General features: G+C 43.0%; 1 protein-coding gene across 2 annotated transcripts in view; it reads left to right on the top strand.

Annotated features, from left to right (window-relative positions):
- The first annotated feature begins 3,748 nt into the window (after positions 1–3,748).
- The window catches only part of TMEM201 (transmembrane protein 201), a 34,682-nt gene continuing 18,717 nt past the window's right edge, over positions 3,749–19,713 (top strand). For both annotated transcript variants that reach the window (XM_081955509.1, XM_081955508.1), the window contains exons 1-3: positions 3,749–4,460; positions 15,319–15,439; positions 18,488–18,682. In XM_081955509.1, coding sequence (XP_081811635.1) covers positions 4,345–4,460; positions 15,319–15,439; positions 18,488–18,682 — 432 coding nt within the window. In that variant the 5' untranslated portion in view covers positions 3,749–4,344. The remainder of the gene's footprint in view (positions 4,461–15,318; positions 15,440–18,487; positions 18,683–19,713) is intronic.

Below are 19,713 nucleotides of genomic sequence, written 5' to 3'. Positions count from 1 at the left end.
GATGGTGTTGGCACAGCCTCTTCTTTTATATATGTATGTATGTATGTATGTATGTATGTACACACACACAAACACATTTATTGTAGAAAGTTGCAATTCTTTGATTGTGTTCTGAGCGAGGCTTCCCAAGAGCATGAAAGAAACTCCTTGTCCCGACAAAAAACCCTTTTATTAATTTGCTATGAATTCTCCTCATTCACATCCAGCAAAGTCTTTCGAGGGAGGATTTACGGTCACAGACCTTATCTGGCTTGGAGAGTCGCCAGGCCGATCTCTGCAAAACTTGGCCAGGAGCCTCGGAGAGTCACCAACCAATGAAGCGAACTAATTCTCTCCTGCAAACTCCACTCCCCTTTCGCTCCTCTTTTATATTCCCTCTGGGCGGGGCCATTCATCGTCCACCTGTGGCCTTAATCCCAAGTTGACCCCTGTTTCTTAGCTGTTCCCTTCGTCTGGAAACTCACACTAGGAACAGGCTCCAGCTGTTCTTCTGCCTCACTGATCTCCGACTCTGAAGGCAGCTGATAACTGGCATACGGCCCTGGCCCCCTCTCTGCCTCCGACACAGAGCCCTCATCAGAGCCTTCCCCAGACTCCAGGACCGGCCCATCTTCCTCCCCAACCTCCTCACTGTCCGAATCTGCTGCTAGTTCCACTGACTGGCCATAACAGATTGGGAGATGTTTCTTGGAGGGGAAAAAACCCGCTATTAGCTGTGAAATGTTCACGGGGGCGTGAACTGGTTGGGATATGTTATTCTAAGGTATTGGATATTTTTCCTTTTTTAATTATTCTCTTCTACAGGAGATTTCTGGTGAAGATCAGATTGCAATGTCATTGAACAGCCTACATATTTATATATACTGAATTTATCTTTCAAAAAAATATAATCAGCCTGTGGTATGATAGAAGCCAACAATGTAAAAATATGAATTGGTGCCCTTATCCTTACTACATATAGGTATACAATTACGTTGTGTATTCTATTGAAATGGAATCTCAGACAGACAGCTGAGGACTAGTAACAATTCTAGCCCAAAGGGAGAAATTTAGGAACAGGCATTCCCTTCTCGCCCCACCGCCATATACACACACATACTACAGATTTGAGACTTGTGCAATTTTTCAGAGAGCAGCCTCTGGGCTCTCAAGCTAAGCAAAGTTAAATCGTGTTGGGAATAGAATGGAGACCACGCAGTGATCCCCAAGACTTGAAGCTTTACCAGGAAATCAAAAGGCTATTTTCATATTGGTGCCAAGTGGGGAAACTGTGTTCTGGGGAAAAGAAAAGGAGGAAGATGCATGGCATATATTTGCAACTTCAAGATTGGTGAAAAAAATAATAAAGGCAGAATACAAATAATAAAAATGAATGAATGAATGCTTAATGAAAGAGAGGAGGCAGGTAGATACAGATTAACCGAGTTGGAAGGGACTTTGTAGGTCATCTAGTCCAACCCCCTGCCCAAGCAGGAGACCCTACACCATTTTTGAAAAATCACAGTCCAATCTCTTCTTAAAAGCCTCCAGGGATGAAGTTTGCACAACTTCCAAAGGCAACTTCTGTTCTCACGGTCAGAAAGTTTCTCATTTCCAGGTTGAATCTCTCCTTGATCAGTTTCCATCCATTATGTCTGGCCTTTGGGAAATAGGTTGACACCCCCCCCCCGCCCTCTTTGGGGCTGCCCCTCAAATATTGGAACCTTGCTATTACTCCCCTGGTGGGCTCCCAAACCACGCTATTTTCTACCTGTGTAAATTCCAGATTGGGACTGAACAGGGATCAAGACAAACTGTCTTTCTAAATCTATCTACCTTTCTACGTTATCTATACCTACCTACCTACCTTGTCTCTCTCTGTCTGTCTATCACATTGAAGGCGATCTTAGGGGGGGAACCCTGTTATTTTCCAAATTTATTTATATCTTATCTATCTCTCGTTATCTATACCTACCTTGTCTGTCTGTCTATCTATCTATCTCCATCCATATCTATCTATGCCCGTCTGTCTGTCTACTCCATCCACATCTTATCGTTATCTATACCTACCTTGTCTGTCTGTCTATCTCCATCCATCCACATCTATCTATGGTTATCTATATCTACCTTGTCTGTCTGTCTATCTCCATCCATCCGTCCACATCTATCTCTCTATCTCTCGTTATCTATACCTACCTTGTCTGTCTGTCTATCTCCATCCATCCACATCTATCTATGGTTATCTATATCTACCTTGTCTGTCTGTCTATCTCCATCCATCCGTCCACATCTATCTCTCTATCTCGTTATCTATACCTACCTTGTCTGTCTGTCTATCTCCATCCATCCACATCTATCTATGGTTATCTATATCTACCTTGTCTGTCTGTCTATCTCCATCCATCCGTCCACATCTATCTCTCTATCTCGTTATCTATACCTACCTTGTCTGTCTGTCTATCTCCATCCATCCACATCTATCTATGGTTATCTATATCTACCTTGTCTGTCTGTCTATCTCCATCCATCCGTCCACATCTATCTCTCTATCTCTTGTTATCTATACCTACCTTGTCTGTCTGTCTATCTCCATCCATCCGTCCACATCTATCTCTCTATCTCTCGTTATCTATACCTACCTTGTCTGTCTGTCTATCTCCATCCATCCACATCTATCTATGGTTATCTATATCTACCTTGTCTGTCTGTCTATCTCCATCCATCCGTCCACATCTATCTCTCTATCTCGTTATCTATACCTACCTTGTCTGTCTGTCTATCTCCATCCATCCACATCTATCTACCTACCGTATCTATCGTTATCTATACCTACCTTGTCTGTCTATCTCCATCCATCCGCATCTATCTATCCTCATCTATACCTAACTTGTCTATCTGTCTGTCTGCCTATCTATCCGCACTGAAAGGCGATCTTAGGGGGGGGAACCCTGTTATTTTCCAATTTCTATCGATGTTATAGTTCTTTACGTTATATTACGTTACGTTCCAATATCTCAGGGGTTGCCACAAAGAAGAGGGAGTCAAGCTATTCTCCAAGGCACCTGAGGACAGAACAAGAAGCAATGGGTGGAAACTAATCAAGGAGAGAAGCAACTTAGAACTGAGGAGAAATTTCCTGACAGTGAGAACAATTCATCAGTGGAACAGAAGTTGCCTCCAGAAGTTGTGAATGCCCCAACACTGGAAGTCTTTAAGAAGATGTTGGATAGCCATTTGTCTGAAACGGTATAGGGTTTCCTGCCTAGGCGGGGGGTTGGACTAGAAGACCTCCAAGGTCCCTTCCAACTCTACTATTGTATTGTATTATATATAGCTCTCTCGTTATCTATATCTACCTACCTACCTTGTCTGTCTGTCTGTCTCGCACTGAAGGCGATCTGCGGGGGGGGGGCGTTATTTTCCTAATTTCTTTCTACCTACCTACCTACCTACCTATCGTGGCGGCTTTAAATAAAGCGTGATCGTTCCCCGTGGCGGAAAGCACGACGCCTCCGTCCCCGCGTGGACCCTTCGCCATCGGTGGTGGTGGTTTTCTTTTTTAAAATCCTCGCGCGTTGGTGGACTCGCTTCCCCTCGACTCCCGGCACGAAGCTGCCCTTTCACGAGGCGGCCCTTCAGCCTCCCCCGCCGCCCACCTTACAGTTCCCCCCTCCCCGCCTTCCGTTATAAAAAAGAACCGCGCCGGCTGCAGCAGCGAAGATCTCGAGCGAACGTCGCGGGGCTTGAGAAAGAAGCCGTGGGGAGGCCAGCAGCCGATCCCCGCCAAGGAAGATCCCCGGATCCCGCGCTGTTTGTGGGTGGGAGGGTGGGGGACCGTGTGTAACCCTGTAGGATCCCTTCTTCGATCCCTCCACCCATGCCCAGGAGGAGGATCCGGGCTCGGTGGAAGAGGCGGAGCCGCGGAAGGTCAACGCGAGGGAAGGAGGAGGAAAAGGCGCCGCTGATCCCAACCCGCCGCCGCCGCCGCTGGATTTCCCCCTTGGAACGTTCGCCCCCAGGCGGCCACGCGATTGGCTGCCCGACGTTCTAACCCCCCGCGGGGAGGGAAGAGAGCCGCGACTCAACGTTCCAAAGCCGCGCCGAACGTTCTAAAAAGGCAACTCAACGTTCCATCTGTGCGGCGCTTCGGAGACACGCGGGGATTTTTTTTTCATTATTATTTTTTTCGCAACACGAGGAAGAAGAAGGAAGGGGCGGCGGCGGCGACCCCTTCTCCCCCCCTTTTTTTCCCCCCTTGTCCACCCGCAACGGGTTGATATTCCGTTTCTCTTTCTTTATTTTTTTAAAATTTAAATCCCCCTCCCCTCCATTCCTCTGCACCCCACGGCTCTCCCCCGCCCCCCAATGGAAGACGTCGGCGCCTTGGTGGCGGCTTACTCCGGCGGCCTGGCCGGGGGCCTCGGCGTAACCGTGTGCGCCGCCGCTGCCGGCGGAATCTTGCTTTATAAAATCGCGCGAAGGTAAGGAGGAGGCCGAGCCCAGGGCTTTGTATAATATTCCTCCCCTCCCGATCGGGGCGAAAAAAAGGGGTGGTGGGACCCCCGACGAGGCCCAGAGGAGGATTTGCCTCCTTACGACTTGGGTGGGCTGGGTTGGGGTGGACAGACTCGGCGCTCTGTCTTAACCTCCCCGTTTGATTTCATCCCCCCCCCCCCAAACCTCCCCATGCCTCCACTTCGCGCGCTTTGTCAAGCGCTTAAAAAGTTTTTGGGGAGGGGGTCTCGCAGACGGGGGGCAGAGTCCCTGGGATGTACTCGGAGGTGTTGTCTCCCCCCTCCCTCCCGTGAGTCCAAAGGCGGGGACGATGGGGTGTCTTTAAAGGGGGAAGAATTCGCCCTGGGGAGCTTTATGCAGCCTGCCAGCCCACGTGCCTTGAGAACATGGGAGTGCAGCCCTTCCGGGTTCAACTTTGCACAATTTGAGTAATTGTGTGTGTGTGTGTGCCTGGCTGCGGTGCATGGTGAATTAAAAGTAACTTGGAAAAGGAAATGGCCTAGGTAGCTAGGGTAGATAGAGAGATATTGTAGATAGGTAGGTAGGTGGATAGATAGATGAGAGAGAGAGAGAGAGAGAGAGAGAGAGAGAGAGATGATAGATAGATAGATGATAGATAGATAGATAGATAGATAGATAGATAGATAGATAGATAGATAGATAGATAGATAGATAGATAGATAGATAGATACGGGTAGAGGTAGGTAGGTAGGTAGGGTAGATAGAGAGATATTGTAGATGATAGATAGATAGATAGATAGATAGATAGATAGATAGATAGATAGATAGATAGATAGATAGATACGGTAGATACGGGTAGAGGTAGGTAGGTAGGGTAGATAGAGAGATATTGTAGATAGATAGATAGATAGATAGATAGATAGATAGATAGATGCGGTAGATACAGGTAGATACAGGTAGGTAGAGGTAGGTAGGTAGGTAGGGTAGATAGAGAGATTAGATAGATTGATAGATTGATAGATGATAGATAGATAGATAGATAGATAGATAGATAGATGATAGATACAGGTAGAGGTAGGTAGGTAGGTAGGGTAGATAGAGAGATTGCAGATAGATGATAGATGATAGATAGATAGATAGATAGATAGATAGATAGATAGATAGATAGATAGATATGGTAGATACAGTTAGAGGTAGGTAGGTAGGTAGATAGTACAGTAGATAGATACAGTAGTTAGATACAATAGGTAGAGGTAGATAGATAGACAGACAGATAAGGAGGATAGATAGATTTGATAGATAGATAAGGAGGTAGATACAGTAGATAGAGATATATAGATAGATAGGTAGGTAGATAAGGTAGATAGATAGAGGTAGAGGTAGATAGAGCTAGAGGTACATAGATGATAGTTAAGAGATACTGTAGATGGATAAGATAGATACGGTAGATAAAGAGAGGTAGATAGATAAATAGGTAGATAGATTGGTAGATATGGTAGATAGAGGTAGGTAGGTAGGTAGATAAGATAGATACAGTAGATAGAGGTAGGGAGAGAGAGAGAGAGAGAATATCACATACACCAAACACACCCAAGCTACAGAAAGAATCCCTTTGGGATAAGTTAGCGAATTGGTGGCCTGCCTTGTGGGGGGTGGGGTAATATTTGTAAGGAAAATCAGAATTTTGAACTGTGCCGTCCAGTCTGGTTTGGGGGTAACCAAACGGCCACAACTTGCCGGAAACCAGATTCCTGAAGAAGCAGATGTTAATGTGAGAGTGTTCATGTGGGAAGGCAATGCTACACAACTTTGCTACAGATTTTGTTTTATTGAAGCTGGGTCTTTAGAGGTCACGTCGGGTGTTTGGGATAGGAGACCACAGGGAAATCCAAGGGCAGTAGGGTAAACAGATGGGCAAAATCTGCTGGCAAAAATCTGAATGAAGTTACTTGAGTTAAGTATAAATACTATATATAGTGTATTGGATTGACATATCACACTAAACAAGACACACTAAAGGCAGACCCGAGCTTTATCCGGTTACGCAAAAGCAGTTGCAGTACTCCTCGACTTATGACCGCAATTGAGCCGAACATTTCTGTTGCTAAGTGAAACATTTGTTAACCAAGTTTTGCCCTGTTTTACGAACTTTCTTGCCGCAGCTGTTAAGTGAATCACTGCAGTTGCTAAGTGAATCACCCGGTTGTTAAGTGAATCCAGTTTTCCCATGGGCTTTGTCAGAAGGTCGCAAAAAGGAGTCACGTGACCCCGGGACGCTGCAACCGTCATAAATATGAGTCACTTGCCCAGCGTCTGAATTTTGATCTCGTGACCAATGGAGGAGATGTGCAACGCTCATAAGGGTGAAAAATGGTCATAAGTCACTTTTTTTCAGCGCCGTTATAACTTTGAACGGTCACTAAATGAACTTGTATTAGATCTAATATTTTAAAATAATCATACGGTGTATTATTAAAATATTGAAATAATGCTAATGTTTTTGCTCTGAATGTTATTCGGGTTTTTTAAGTGATTAGAGGTTTTTAAAGAGGGGGGAAAACTCCATTTATTTTTACAAGAGGGTTGAACAGCCAAAAGTCCTTCGAATATTTATTCAGCAGTTTTCATATATTAAAAAAGGACCCAGAGACGTGACATATTTCTTCCTCTTAAGTATCAGAGGACCCATCATCCCTAACCCGCTTGGCTGGGAACAATGCAGTGTTCTGGGTGGTACGGCCGACCGGTGGTAGCTAGTTGGAATCTGGAATCTGGCATAACCAGAGAACCTGTGCTGAATTTTCACTAGAGAATATTAAAACATTGAGCAGAGCCAAGATCTGTGGCTTAAAACAACCAAAGATGGAGTTTACGGGGAAAAATATGGCCTGCGGGAAAATATTAGTATTTTTCTAGCTTGAGGAACAAAAAAATGGTCAGTTCAGAAGGGAGAAGATTTGGGGGATGGGCAGGGAAGCAATTTTTGTGAAAGAGTTAAGCCAAACTCAAGGCTGACGCTATCTCTTTGGCATGTGATAAATGCTGGATTTCAAATAAGGTTTCCCCCCCCCTCCCCCTATAGAAGCATTTTTGTTTCTTATCCATTAGCCTGAAATTGGGCAATTAGAATTGAGCTCCAAGGTCACCGCTGATGGGGACTGCAACCAAGAAATTAAGACGCTTGCTCCTGGGGAGGAAAGCGATGGCAAATCTAGACAGCATCCTAAAAAGCAGAGACAACCCCCTGCCAACAAAAATGCATATAGTTAAAGCTATGGTTTTCCCAGTTGCAACGGATGGCTGTGAAAACTGGACCATACGGAAGGCTGAGCGCCAAAGAATGGAGGCCTTTGAACTCTGGTGCTGGAGAAAACTCCTGCATTGAGTCTCTTGGACTGCAAGGCCATCCAACTGGTCAGTCCTAGAGGAGATCAACCCTGACTGCTGTTTAGAAAGCCAGATCCTGAAGAGGAAACCCAAATCCTTTGGCCACCTAATGAGAAGGAAGAAGGACTCCCTGGAGAAGAGCCCAATGCTAGGGACAATGGAGGGAAAAAGAAGAAGGGGACGGCAGAGAATGAAGTGGCTGGATGGAGTCACTGAAGCAGCCGGTGTGAGCTTAAATGGACTCCAGTAGAAGACAGGAATTATCCATTGGGGTCATGAGATTCACCCCTCCTTCCTTGCTCCACCATAGGCCCCCTCCTCTTTAGAAGAACTAACCAACATCCACAAATAAGCCCAATGTAGACCCACATGAGCTGGTTGGTTTCCAGACATGCTTGTCTTCTTAACCCAACAGCTGCTAAGCCCTTAGGCCAGGGGTGTCCAAACTTGGGAACTTTAAGACTTGTGGACTTCAACTCCTGGCTGGGGAATTCTGGGAGTTGAAGTCCACAAGTCTTAAAGTTCCCAAGTTTGGACACCCCTGCCTTAGGCTGAAGGCCACTTCTTCCAGCCTGAAAAAACCCTGGCCCCACTGCAGGGAAATTAAGGGAGATATAGCCAAAACAGGAGGGAGCTGCTGTGGATTATGGGTCCTTTTGCCACCAACTCCCTGGTCACAATATCAAGCACCTCTATCAAGCCTATTTAGGAAGGAGAAGAAAAATATTGTGTATACAGGTGAAACCCAAAAATTAGAATATCGTGCAAAAGTTTTGCATCTCATTTGGAAACCAAGGACCCAGAGTATGGAGGAAGAATGGAGAGGCCAATCAAGCACAGTAATCCCATGGACATTGAACCAATTATGTAATGTAATGAGTCTTATCTTGTATATTAGTTTCACCTTTTAAGCTGCATTACTGAAATAAATGAACTTTTGCGCGATATTCTAATTTTTCGAGTTTCACCTGTAATTCTGTCGGTCAGTCCTAGAGGAGATCAACCCTGACTGCTCTTTAGAAGCCCAGATCCTGAAGAGGAAACTCAGATACTTTGTCCACCTAATGAGAAGGAAGAAGGACTCCCTGGAGAAGAGCCTCATGCTGGGAACGATGGAGGGCAAAAGAAAAAGGGAACGACAGAGAAGGAGGTGGCTGGATGGAGTCACCAAAGCAGTCTGCGTGAGCTTAAATGGACTCCAGAGGATGGTAGAGGACAGGAAGGTCTGGAGGAACGTTGTCCACGGGGTCGCAATGGGTTGGATGCAACTTTGCCACTAACCACAACAGAATAACAAGAGTTGGAAGGGACCTTGGAGGTCTTCTAGTCCAACCCCCTGCTTAGGCAGGAAACAATACACTGCTTCAGACAAATTAAATTTCTAAATGAGAGATGTCCTTTTTCTGCACCCTTCCGAAAACAACAAATAATACAAAACCAAATTTAATTGGTTTTGGATAGGAACCTTAAAAAAAAATAAAAACGTCCTTTTGCACTAAGGCCATAGGTTACCACTGCTATGGATTTCTCCATGAACTGGAAATACAGGGGTGCAACGGTTAACCTCCGAGGGTACTGTGCTTGTGCTACACGGGTTTGGATCTACCTCCGTTTTAGAAAATGGGGTAGTCCTGGGGTATCCATTTAGTGTCCATTCAAAGGTTACAACAACACTGAAAAAAAGTGACTTAAGACCATTTTTCACACACATAACAGCTGTAGCGTCCCCTTGGTCATGAGATCAAAATCTGCACATTTAACTTCCAAGTAGTTAATGACGGTTGCGCTTTGCAATTTTCTGGCAAACCTATTCATGGAACAGCTATGCGATGGATTTAACAACTGCAAGGCGAAAACAGCTCACCAACAGTAATTGTGAGAGGGAGAATCAATTAAACATGAGCTAGCCATGTGCAGCGGCAGCCAAAAATGTTCATACAGAATAGAATAGAGTTGGAAGGGACCTTGGAGGTCTTCTAGTCCAACCCCATGCTTAGGCAGGAGACCCTACACCACGTCAGACAAATGGCTATCCAGCATCTTCTTAAAGACTTCCAGTATTGGAGCATTCACAACTTCTGGAGGCAACTTCTGTTCCACTGATTAATTATTCTCACTGTCAGGAAATTCCTCCTCAGTTCTAAGTTGCTTCTCTCCTTGATTAGTTTCCACCCATCGCTGCTTGTTCTACCCTCAGGTGCCTTGGAGAATAGTTTGATTCCCTCTTCTTTGTGGCAACCCCTGAGATATTGGAAGACTGCTATCATGTCTCCCCTAGTCCTTCTTTTCATCAAACTAGACCTACCCAGTTCCTGCAACCGTTCTTCATATGTTTTAGCCTCCAGTCCCCTCATCCTCTTTGTTGCTCTTCTCTGCACTCTTCCTAGAGTCTCCACATCTTTTCCAAGTGCGGCCTTATAAAGTGGTACACAATCCTTGCCTGTACAAACAGGCGTAGAATCAAAATCACGGGATGTATTGGTACCATTTTATAAAGCCTTAGTAAGAATTCCACACCTGGAATTCTGCACCCAGTTTTGGTCACCAGATTAGACAAAAAAAAAAATGTGGAGACTGGAAAAAGTGCAGAGAAGAGCGACTAAGAAGATTGAAGACAGACAAAAACATAGAACGGTTGCAGGAATTGAGTTTGCCCAATCTAGAGAAAAGAAGGACTAGGGGTAACATGGTATTTTAGAGGCTGCCACAAAGAAGAGGAGGATGGACTTGTTTACCACAGCATCAGAAGGCAGGACAAGAAACAATGGATGGAAATAATCAAGGAGAAAAGAAATCTGGAATTAAGAAGAAGCTTCCTAACAAGAGAGGACAATTAACCTGTGGAACAGCTTGCCACCAGAAGTTGTGGGTGCTTCCATCACTGGAGGTTTTGAAGAAGGGACTGGACAGCCACCCGCCTGAAATGGTGCAGGGTCTCCTGCTTGAGCAGCAGGCTGGACTAGAAGACCTCTAAGGTCCCTTCCAGCTCTGTTCTGGTTGCTTACTTAACCGCAGCAAGCAAGAAAGGCCATAAAATGGGGCAAATCTCACTTAACAACTGTCCTGCTCAGCAATGGAAATTTTGAGCTCGGTTGTGGTTGTTAAGGCAAGGAATACTTGCAAGCAGAAGTTGAGGGATTTCCAGTTTATATTAGCAGTTGGTTAGTCAGGATAGGACAGGCAGTCGTACAGAGATACTGCCAAAAATTCTTTCAGGAACAATTGGCTATTTCTGAGACACCTGTCTATCAAATACCCAGTTCGTTAGCGTACTGCAAAGAATTAATAACATTTTGGTTCTACTTTTTAAAGAACCGAGAAGCGAGGAATCAACGGACAGGGCTTAGCTTGGAAAAAAGACTAATTCATCTATGGCTGTTTATGCTTATTCAAAAGACAGCTCATCTGTCTATTATTTCTCATGTGTTTTATTGGGTCCAATAAAAAGGAAATGCATTGACCTTTGATAGGATCCTTTATTTTCTGTATTTGCAGTTTAAAAGTTGGGAAGAAACACAGAGAATGTGATTAGGAAAATATTAGAATGTGCCGAAATGAACAGATTAACACTGGCAATTAAAGAAAAAGAACGAACTGATTATTATACGATAGGGGAATCGTTTTATCAATGTTTAGAGAATAAATATAAGAATTAGAAGTAAAAGTAGATGTTTAAAATATAGAAAATAGATTCAGAGTCAACGTAGTTAAATAGAGTTAAATAAATCAAGAAGAGGATTGTTATAGTATTAGACATTTAAAGTATTGGTGTTAAGCTAGGAATAGATTAAATAACGCATATGATTGTAGATTTTAACTGCTATTGCACAAAATATTTGTACCCAGACGGCACACTGTTTAATATTAAAATAAAATAAAAATTTATTTTTAAAAAAGTTGGGAAGAAGCACTTACCATATGTAGAAAATAGAAGTACATTTCAAACATGCAGCCAAGGTGTTCTCAGGAGACATTTAAAGTTATTTTAATATTTACATGTTATTTTTTTATTGATGGGGTTGGGAAAAAGTATTTCTGACAAGCTAACAGCCTAATATGAAATAATCCTCAACTGGCTCATTTAACCCTTAAAGAAATTACTTGACTTGAAGTATCAGTGATATAATGAAGATAGGTTAACTTGGTTAAATAAATTGTTAGATTACTACTGTTATTAAAATTCATATAATTGATACTAATGTAATGAATATTGTTGCAAACACTTTGATTTATTATTTCCTAAAGTGATTTTTACCCAAGCAACACACTCTTCAATTGAAACTGGAATTTTTGTATGTTTAAAAAATAAAAAAAGAAAGAAATTATTTGACAGTTTCCCTAACTGAATCCGCTGTTGCTAAAAAAATAAAATTTATTTTCAAAATAGGAATTGGCTGGGATTGGTTTGTTTTTCTCCAAAGAGAAAGAAAAGGGGTCTTTAAAAAAAAACTTTTAAAGTCTGATGAGCAACATCCTAAGGAAAAATAGCTTGGATTTTTAGAATCTTTTAGAATTTTTTAGAATCTTAGAATAACTCTTGAAATTAAAGAAAAGGAAGACACTGAATATTTTGAGATATGGGATTTGTTCCATTGTTGGTTAAATAAGAGAAGCAGAAGTTAGAACTTTTAAAACTATAAGAGAAAGATTAATTTTATCATCACGGTTGATTACTGCAAGCTGTAAGTTAATTCCAGTATGAATAATGAATATATTAATATTATTAAGGAAAAGCACTGTTACTTTAAGATTAGTGCTAGAGAATATCACTATTATGATGTGGAGTATTTGTTCAAGGTACTGTAACCATACAACACACTGTCTTTATGGATATTGAATATGTTGCTCTTTCTATTTATAATTTTTAAAAAATTAGCATGGATTTTGTCCATTTAATGGAAAGTTGATGAAAAGTTTAGATTGGTTTTTAAAGCAAGTGGGTGTTTTTTATTTTTAAAAAAACACTTTTTAGGATGTAGCTCTTCTGTGGTAGCCTTCCTCTGCAAATCCCTTGATTCTCAACCCCAAGCACTAAGGGTTTTGTAGTCCCCTGCTTTCACAAAGCAGCCAAGCTAGAGAACAGAGGCTTTATAAATACTATGAAAGCCTGTTGGGGATCATCAAGGAAGCAGGAGACACCCCCTGGGGAAGTGGGGGGGTCTTTACCCCAGCAGCTGCACCCCTGGGGCAGAGCCACATGGGAACAGGTGTCCAGATGCTTGTGGAATCTCTCCTCTCTGCCATTTGCTGCCGCCTGTTAGGCAGACGTCCAACAGGTGCTGACATCCAATCCCGGTCTCTAGGGAAATAGGCTTCCCCATAGCTGAATGCCAGTTCTGCAATTTTCAGGGGGGGGGGGATTGGGATGCCACATCCCCCTCCCCTCTATTTAATTAGTCCTAGCAGCTGGTCACATGCGATGCACAAGTGTTCATACTAGATTTTTATTTGGGGGGGGGGGTTGTTCCCTCCCCAGACATCACTCTTTTTGTCTTCTCCCTCAGTCTAATCCAGAAAGGGGGAATATGGCTTCCTGTTATTATTATTTTTATTTTATTTTATTTTATGCTTTGGGGCAGAAAGTGGGAAGAAAAACTTCTTCCCATCCAAGAGGGGGTTCTATATTTGGGTGGGGAGGGGTGCTGCCTGTTGGAGCAGCCTAGTGACACCGTTGCTAGGTGACTCTAAGATGCTTCCGTTGCCAGGCAACGGAAACCCCTTCTGAAGAAGCAGGCAGGAAGTGGTAGGGTTACTAGGCAACCAGTAAAAAAAAACAACCCATGGCTTCTTCTGAAGCAGGCAGGAAGTGGCAAGGTTGCTAGGCAACCAGCACATGGCTTCTCTCCATCATCTCCAGCCTAACGGGTCTTCCAAAATGCCTTTGTGCCATTTTTGGAGCAAAAAGTTCAACTTTTGGTGGGCGATGGGTCCCATAGGTTAAAGTGGAGTCCAGTTTAAAGGGGGGGGGGTTTGAACAAAATAAGGATTGGGCTCTTCTTGGGAGACCCCCACCCCAACAGAAGGATCGTGCAAAAATTGTGATTTAAAATATGGATGTGAAGCTGGAGAAACAACTACTGTATTTTTGGACTATAAGACGCACCTTTTTGTCTCCCAAAAGGGGGTGAAAACGTCTGTGCGTCTTATCGACCAAATATTGCCGAAACCCGGCCCACCCGCCGGCCATTTTTTGGCCTCTGCACGCCCCATTTTCAGGCCCTTTTGGGCCCATTTTCTAGGCTTTTGTTGGCTGTTTTTCAGGCTTTTTTTGGCCTGTTTTCTAGGCTTTAGTCAGACCATTTTTGAGGCATTTTCTGGGCCATTTCTTGAGGCTTTTTTTGGCCCGTTTTGGACGCTTTTTTCGGGCTTTTTTTTTTTTTAACGGCCTGAAAAAAAGCCTTGAAAACAGCCCAAAAAAAAGCCTCGAAAACAGCCCCCCCAAAACCTCAAAAAACAGGTAGAAGAAAGGCTGGAAAAGAGCTGGAAAAAAGGCTGGAAATGCAGTGCATGGAGGCCAAAACCCTTTTTCCCCCCTCTTCTAAATTTAGGTGCGTTTTATAGTCAGGTGCATCTTATAATCCGAAAAATACAGTACCATATTTCTCCCAAAATATGACAAGGTCTTATTTTCTTTTGACACCCCGAAATAAGCACTTGGCCTTATTTTCAGGGAGGTCTTCTTATTTTTGAAGTGGGTTATATTTTGAGGTGATTACATTTTGAGGTGACAGGGTCTTATTTTCTTTTGACACCCCGAAATAAGCGCTTGGCCTTATTTTTGGGGAGGTCTTCTTATTTTTGAGGTGGGTTATAATTTGAGGTGATTACATTTTGAGGTGACAGGGTCTTATTTTGTTTTGACACCCTGAATTAAGTGCTTGGCCTTATTTTCGGGGAGGTCTTCTTATTTTTGAGGTGGGTTATATTTTGAGGTGATTATATTTTGAGGTGACAGGGCCTTATTTTCTTTTGACCCCCGAAATAAGCGCTTGGCCTTATTTTTGGGGAGGTCTTCTTATTTTTGAGGTGGGTTATATTTTGAGGTGATTATATTTTGAGGTGACAGGGTCTTATTTTCTTTTGACACCCCAAAATAAGCGCTTGGCCTTATTTTCGGGGAGGTCTTATTTTTGAGGGGGGTTATATTTTGAGGTGACAGGGTCTTATTTTCTTTTGACACCCCGAAATAAGCGCTTGGCCTTATTTTCGGGGAGGTCTTCTTATTTATGAGGCGCAGGAGGCGGCGAACGTGGTCACCTCATTGGCTGCTGCTGTGTTACAATATTTTCGGAGAGGGCTTATTTTAGCGCATGCGCTCAAAAGCCCGATTGGGCTTATTATATGGAGAGGTCTTATTTTCCGGGAAACGGGGTAAGAATTATCTAACTTCAGAGTTGAGGACCGACTGTCCCTCTATCTTATTTTTTTTTAATAGCTCTCGATTTCTCCTTCCTGCTCCCCCACCCCAACCCACAGGCCGAAGCCCACCCACACGACGGTCAATTGTTGGTTTTGTAACCAGGACACGGTGGTACCGTATGGAAATCGCAATTGCTGGGATTGTCCGAATTGTGAGCAGTACAACGGATTTGAAGAGGTGGGACTGGCATTGCTCCGGGTGGGGCGGTCCCCATTGGGGGTCCCAGCGGGTTGGTGTCTGCGCCCATCAACATTTCTGCCCCTTCGCAACGTTAAAAAGAGTTTTAATGAATCTAAATTAGTTTGATTTGACAAAGCCAGAAGACGTGTACTAATTTTGCCCTGTTGTGAATAAGATCGAATCCTAAATGCCATAGAAAGAAAGGAGATCAATTAATTAATATGAAACCTCCCCTAGCTATAAAATGAATACCTTTGAAGCAAACGTGCATATTCATATTGACCCTGATTAGTTGAAAAGGTTTGATGAAATGCGGGGGACACTTCCTGACCCCAATTCAAGCAAAATCGTAGCTGTGTATTTAAAGGTCTCTCTGCTCTTGGAAGTAAAACAAAATTCAAGATTTTTGCAACTGTGGATCTCCGAATTATTTATCCAGGAGAAATTCCACCTTCCGTCCCTTTGCAGGGACAAATGTCTGCCAAGGTAAAGGCAAAGGTTCCCCTCGCACGTATGTGCTAGTCGTTCCCAACTCTAGGGGGCGGCGTTCATCTCTTTTTCAAAGCTGAAGAGCCAGCGCAGTCCGAAGACGTCTCGGTGGTCATGTGGCCGGCATAACTAAACGCCGAAGTCGCACGGAACGCTGTTACCTTCCCACCAAAGGTAGTTCCTATTTTTCTACTTGCATTTTTTAATGTGCCAGGTTGGCAGAAGCTGGGACAAGTCACAGGAGCTCACTCCGTTACGTGGCGCTAGGGATTCGAACCGCCGAACTGCCAACCTTTCTGATCGACAAGCTCAGCGTCTTAGCCACTGAGCGTCCCTAATAGCTGTGTATTTAGGGATGTTTAATTAATCGTGCATTTTGGCCTCAATGCCTCCCAAAGCTAGCGACAACAAAGATTTGAACCCTAGATATTGGTGCAGAGAAGCTAAAATTGAGCCTTGGAGAAGCTACATTTTACAAAAGTTCCAGTGATGAACAGGGCAGTCCTTGCTTGCAAATTTGTACAGTGGATTTGATTGAAATCAAGTCAACGTAAATCACAATTTAAATCACTAATAAAAAGGCTTGATTTAAATCCACTCGATTTCAATGGTAATTTATAAAGAGCAACTCTCAGCTCTGTCCCGCAGCCGCTCCTCCTCTGCCCGCTGTTGACTCACCGACCGTCCCTTTCGCTTTAATGGGCGGCTGGTGATGCGGCAGAGACACAACAAGGGATGTGGCAGGCGGCAGCTAAGTGGATGCCCGCTAACAGCCGCTGCCATGATGGATCTGAAATGACAGGTGCTCCTTAATATTATATTTATAAGCTGCTTAGAAGGTTTCACTTTCATTTTTACTACTTGCCCTCCCTCCTCGCATGTATTTATTTTTGAAATTTTTTTTATTGTTTTAATTAAACAAAAACACAAAAAAAGAATCATCTTTCATTACATCTTCATTCATGTAGAAAGCGTGTCGATTGGTTACAAATAAATTTCGTGCGTTTCTACCGCAATCATTACTTATACTTCATTCATATTGAATTGTACATTTGAAATCAAAAATCTCTATGTATTTTACTATCAATGTACCACCATTCTCATTTAACTCGAATTATTTAAACGTGCTTTTATCTGAAATCATTTGTGTTTAAAGACACAACCACCTACTGGCATTCATTAGCAATTTCAATAAACCTCCAATAACATACCTTTATAACATATTCTGGAAAAAAAAATCAATTGATAAAATATCTAAGCATTTCCCCCCCTTTCCCCCCTTCCCAACTCACTATTTTGAGCTTGTATCTAATTTGCTTTTACCAATACCAACACACGTAGATATCATTAAACATTATCCATTAACATTTCCTTGTTATTATTGTAGTTAGCTAAAAATTATTTACTATTTATGTCACATCTCCTCTCATCAACCCAAAGAAGATTACACCTTTATAACAAAATCTAAACAAAAATTTGTTAACAAAATGTATAAATCTTTTTCCCAGATCCCAATTTGCAATTTATATCCAAGTTGCTTCTACTAGTTAATATTATCATTTCAATATTATTATGGTAGTTAATTACTGGTTAACGAATAAACATTTAAGAACAATCTACAACAATTTTGTAGATTGTTTTAGATTGTTCTTAAATGTTTATTCGTTAACCAGTAATTAACTACCATAATAATATTGAAATGAAAATATTAACTAGTAAAAGCAACTATTCCTACTTATTAATCACCAAAAATTAACTAAATTTTTTATCATCAACTTCAACATTTAGAGCCTGGTGATACAGATGCATTTCTCTTTAAACAATCATACAGTTTGTAGTGTTCGTAGATTTGCAAAATAACGGGATAAAGCAATATTCCTGAACTTTCTTTTATGATTTGTCTCTTACTGTGAAATTGTATGAATGCATCAACGCATTGCATGTTATCTCAGCTGGCACAGCTTGGATTCATCGAAGGAGTTTACCCAAAATTTAAATACTGCAGAATATCCCCAGCCTCGTGCTATATAACCAAGCTCCGTTCCACGCCGAGTAAACAAAATTATTAATGTATCTTAAATAGAAAACTATCTTTAGATAGATTTTTTTTAAATTCCAAAAGCATTTTATTGAAATAAATTTGATTTTTTAAAAATCCGATTTTAAGTTTTTTTAAAAATCCGATTTAAATTTTTAAAATTCATTTTTAAAAAAATGATCTGCCCTGGCATTTGTTCTTAAAAGGTACAGAAACATCACGCGCATGGACGCACGCTCGCCAGGGCTGCGCTCCAAAAAAGCCGAACTTCTGGATCCTAGCGCGACTGCGTGGCCGACGATCAGCTGGCCGGCGCGCTTGCGCACCATTTTTTGGCTCTGTCACGTACGCGAAGGACAGCTGATTGTCGTGCGCGCATGCATGCCAGAAACCTGGAAAACAAACAGGCAAGGCGTATGGCCATAGGTTCACCATCACAGGTGTGGAGGTTTTGAAGGCGATGAAAACTGATTGGTTAGAATCGTCCTTTCTTTTTTTCTTTTTTTCGTCCCGCTTAGAATGGAGATTACAACAAGCCAATCCCAGCTCAGTACATGGAGAATCTAAATCATGTCGTTTCTGGGGCGGGGGCCTTTTACGACCCCACCAAGCCTCAACAGTGGGTCAGCAGCCAAGTTCTTCTTTGTAAGAAGTGTAACAACCACCAGACCGTGAAGATCAAGCAACTGGCGTCCTTCACCCCACGAGAGGAGGTAAGCCCCCCCTTCACCACCACCCCCGGTGGGACAGCGAACGAAAATCCCTTCCCCTGGCTGGTTTTGCCCCCGGTCTCAGTCTTGCTCGTCTGTAAAATGGGTACATTCTTCACTCCTAGCCTGACCTGTTCCAAAAGCATAAAAACAGGGCTCGTGCCCCTTTTCTGTACCGCTACTTTTTTGACGGACTTCCCTGCTGTCTCCCTACACAGTTGCCCGTTCCAGGTGCCTAAGAAAACAACACAGGTAGTCCTCGTGTTACGACCATCATTGAGCCCGAAATTTACGCTGCTAAGTGAAACACTCGTTAAATGGGTTTCACCCCGTTTTACGATATCCCTTCTTGCCCAATGAATCCTTGCCCATTCAATTAGTAACATGGTTGTTAAGTGAATCCGGATTTCCCCATGGACTTTGCATGTCGGGTCACGTGACCCCGGGACATTGCGGCCGTCATAAATACGAACCAATTGCCAAGCATTGGAATTTTGATCACGTGGGCATGGGGATGCTGCTACGGTTGTAAATTTGGAAGTCACTTAAGTCACTTTTTTCCAATGCAGTTGTAATTTTGAGCGGTCATTAAATGAACTGTTGTAAGTCGAGGACTACCTGTACATAGGTACTAAAGAGGGCTTAGTGTAACTGAATTTGCTCTGTAGTTGTTCATCCACCTGCCATGATAGCCATTACTGGTCTCCTAAACGGACCCTGTGTCAACTCAGCATTTGCGTGTCTGTTATCAAGTTGCCATCGTGAAGAAAGGGGGGCAGCGCACTCCACGCATACCTTTGGCTAGAGTTGGATCTAGAGTCAGATTACTACAGCAGGCTTGTGAGGTGTGCACCTCATTGGAGAATGTGATTTATGACACAGACTGAAGGGGGGGGAGAGGAAACAGGGGCAAAGTTCAGCCATAATTTAAATGAGGTCAGATTTGACTGCAGTGGGGGATTTGCCGAAATGGCGTTCCTCATAAAGCACTGGATTTCTTTTGAAACTTGGCTCGAGGCTCATGAATGAATTAG

Source organism: Natrix helvetica, assembly GCF_964273705.1.
Source record: "Natrix helvetica genome assembly, chromosome: 5".
NCBI classification, from domain to species: domain Eukaryota; kingdom Metazoa; phylum Chordata; class Lepidosauria; order Squamata; family Natricidae; genus Natrix; species Natrix helvetica.
Note: the sequence above shows the minus strand (reverse complement) of the source record. Positions and strands in the feature narration are given on the sequence as shown.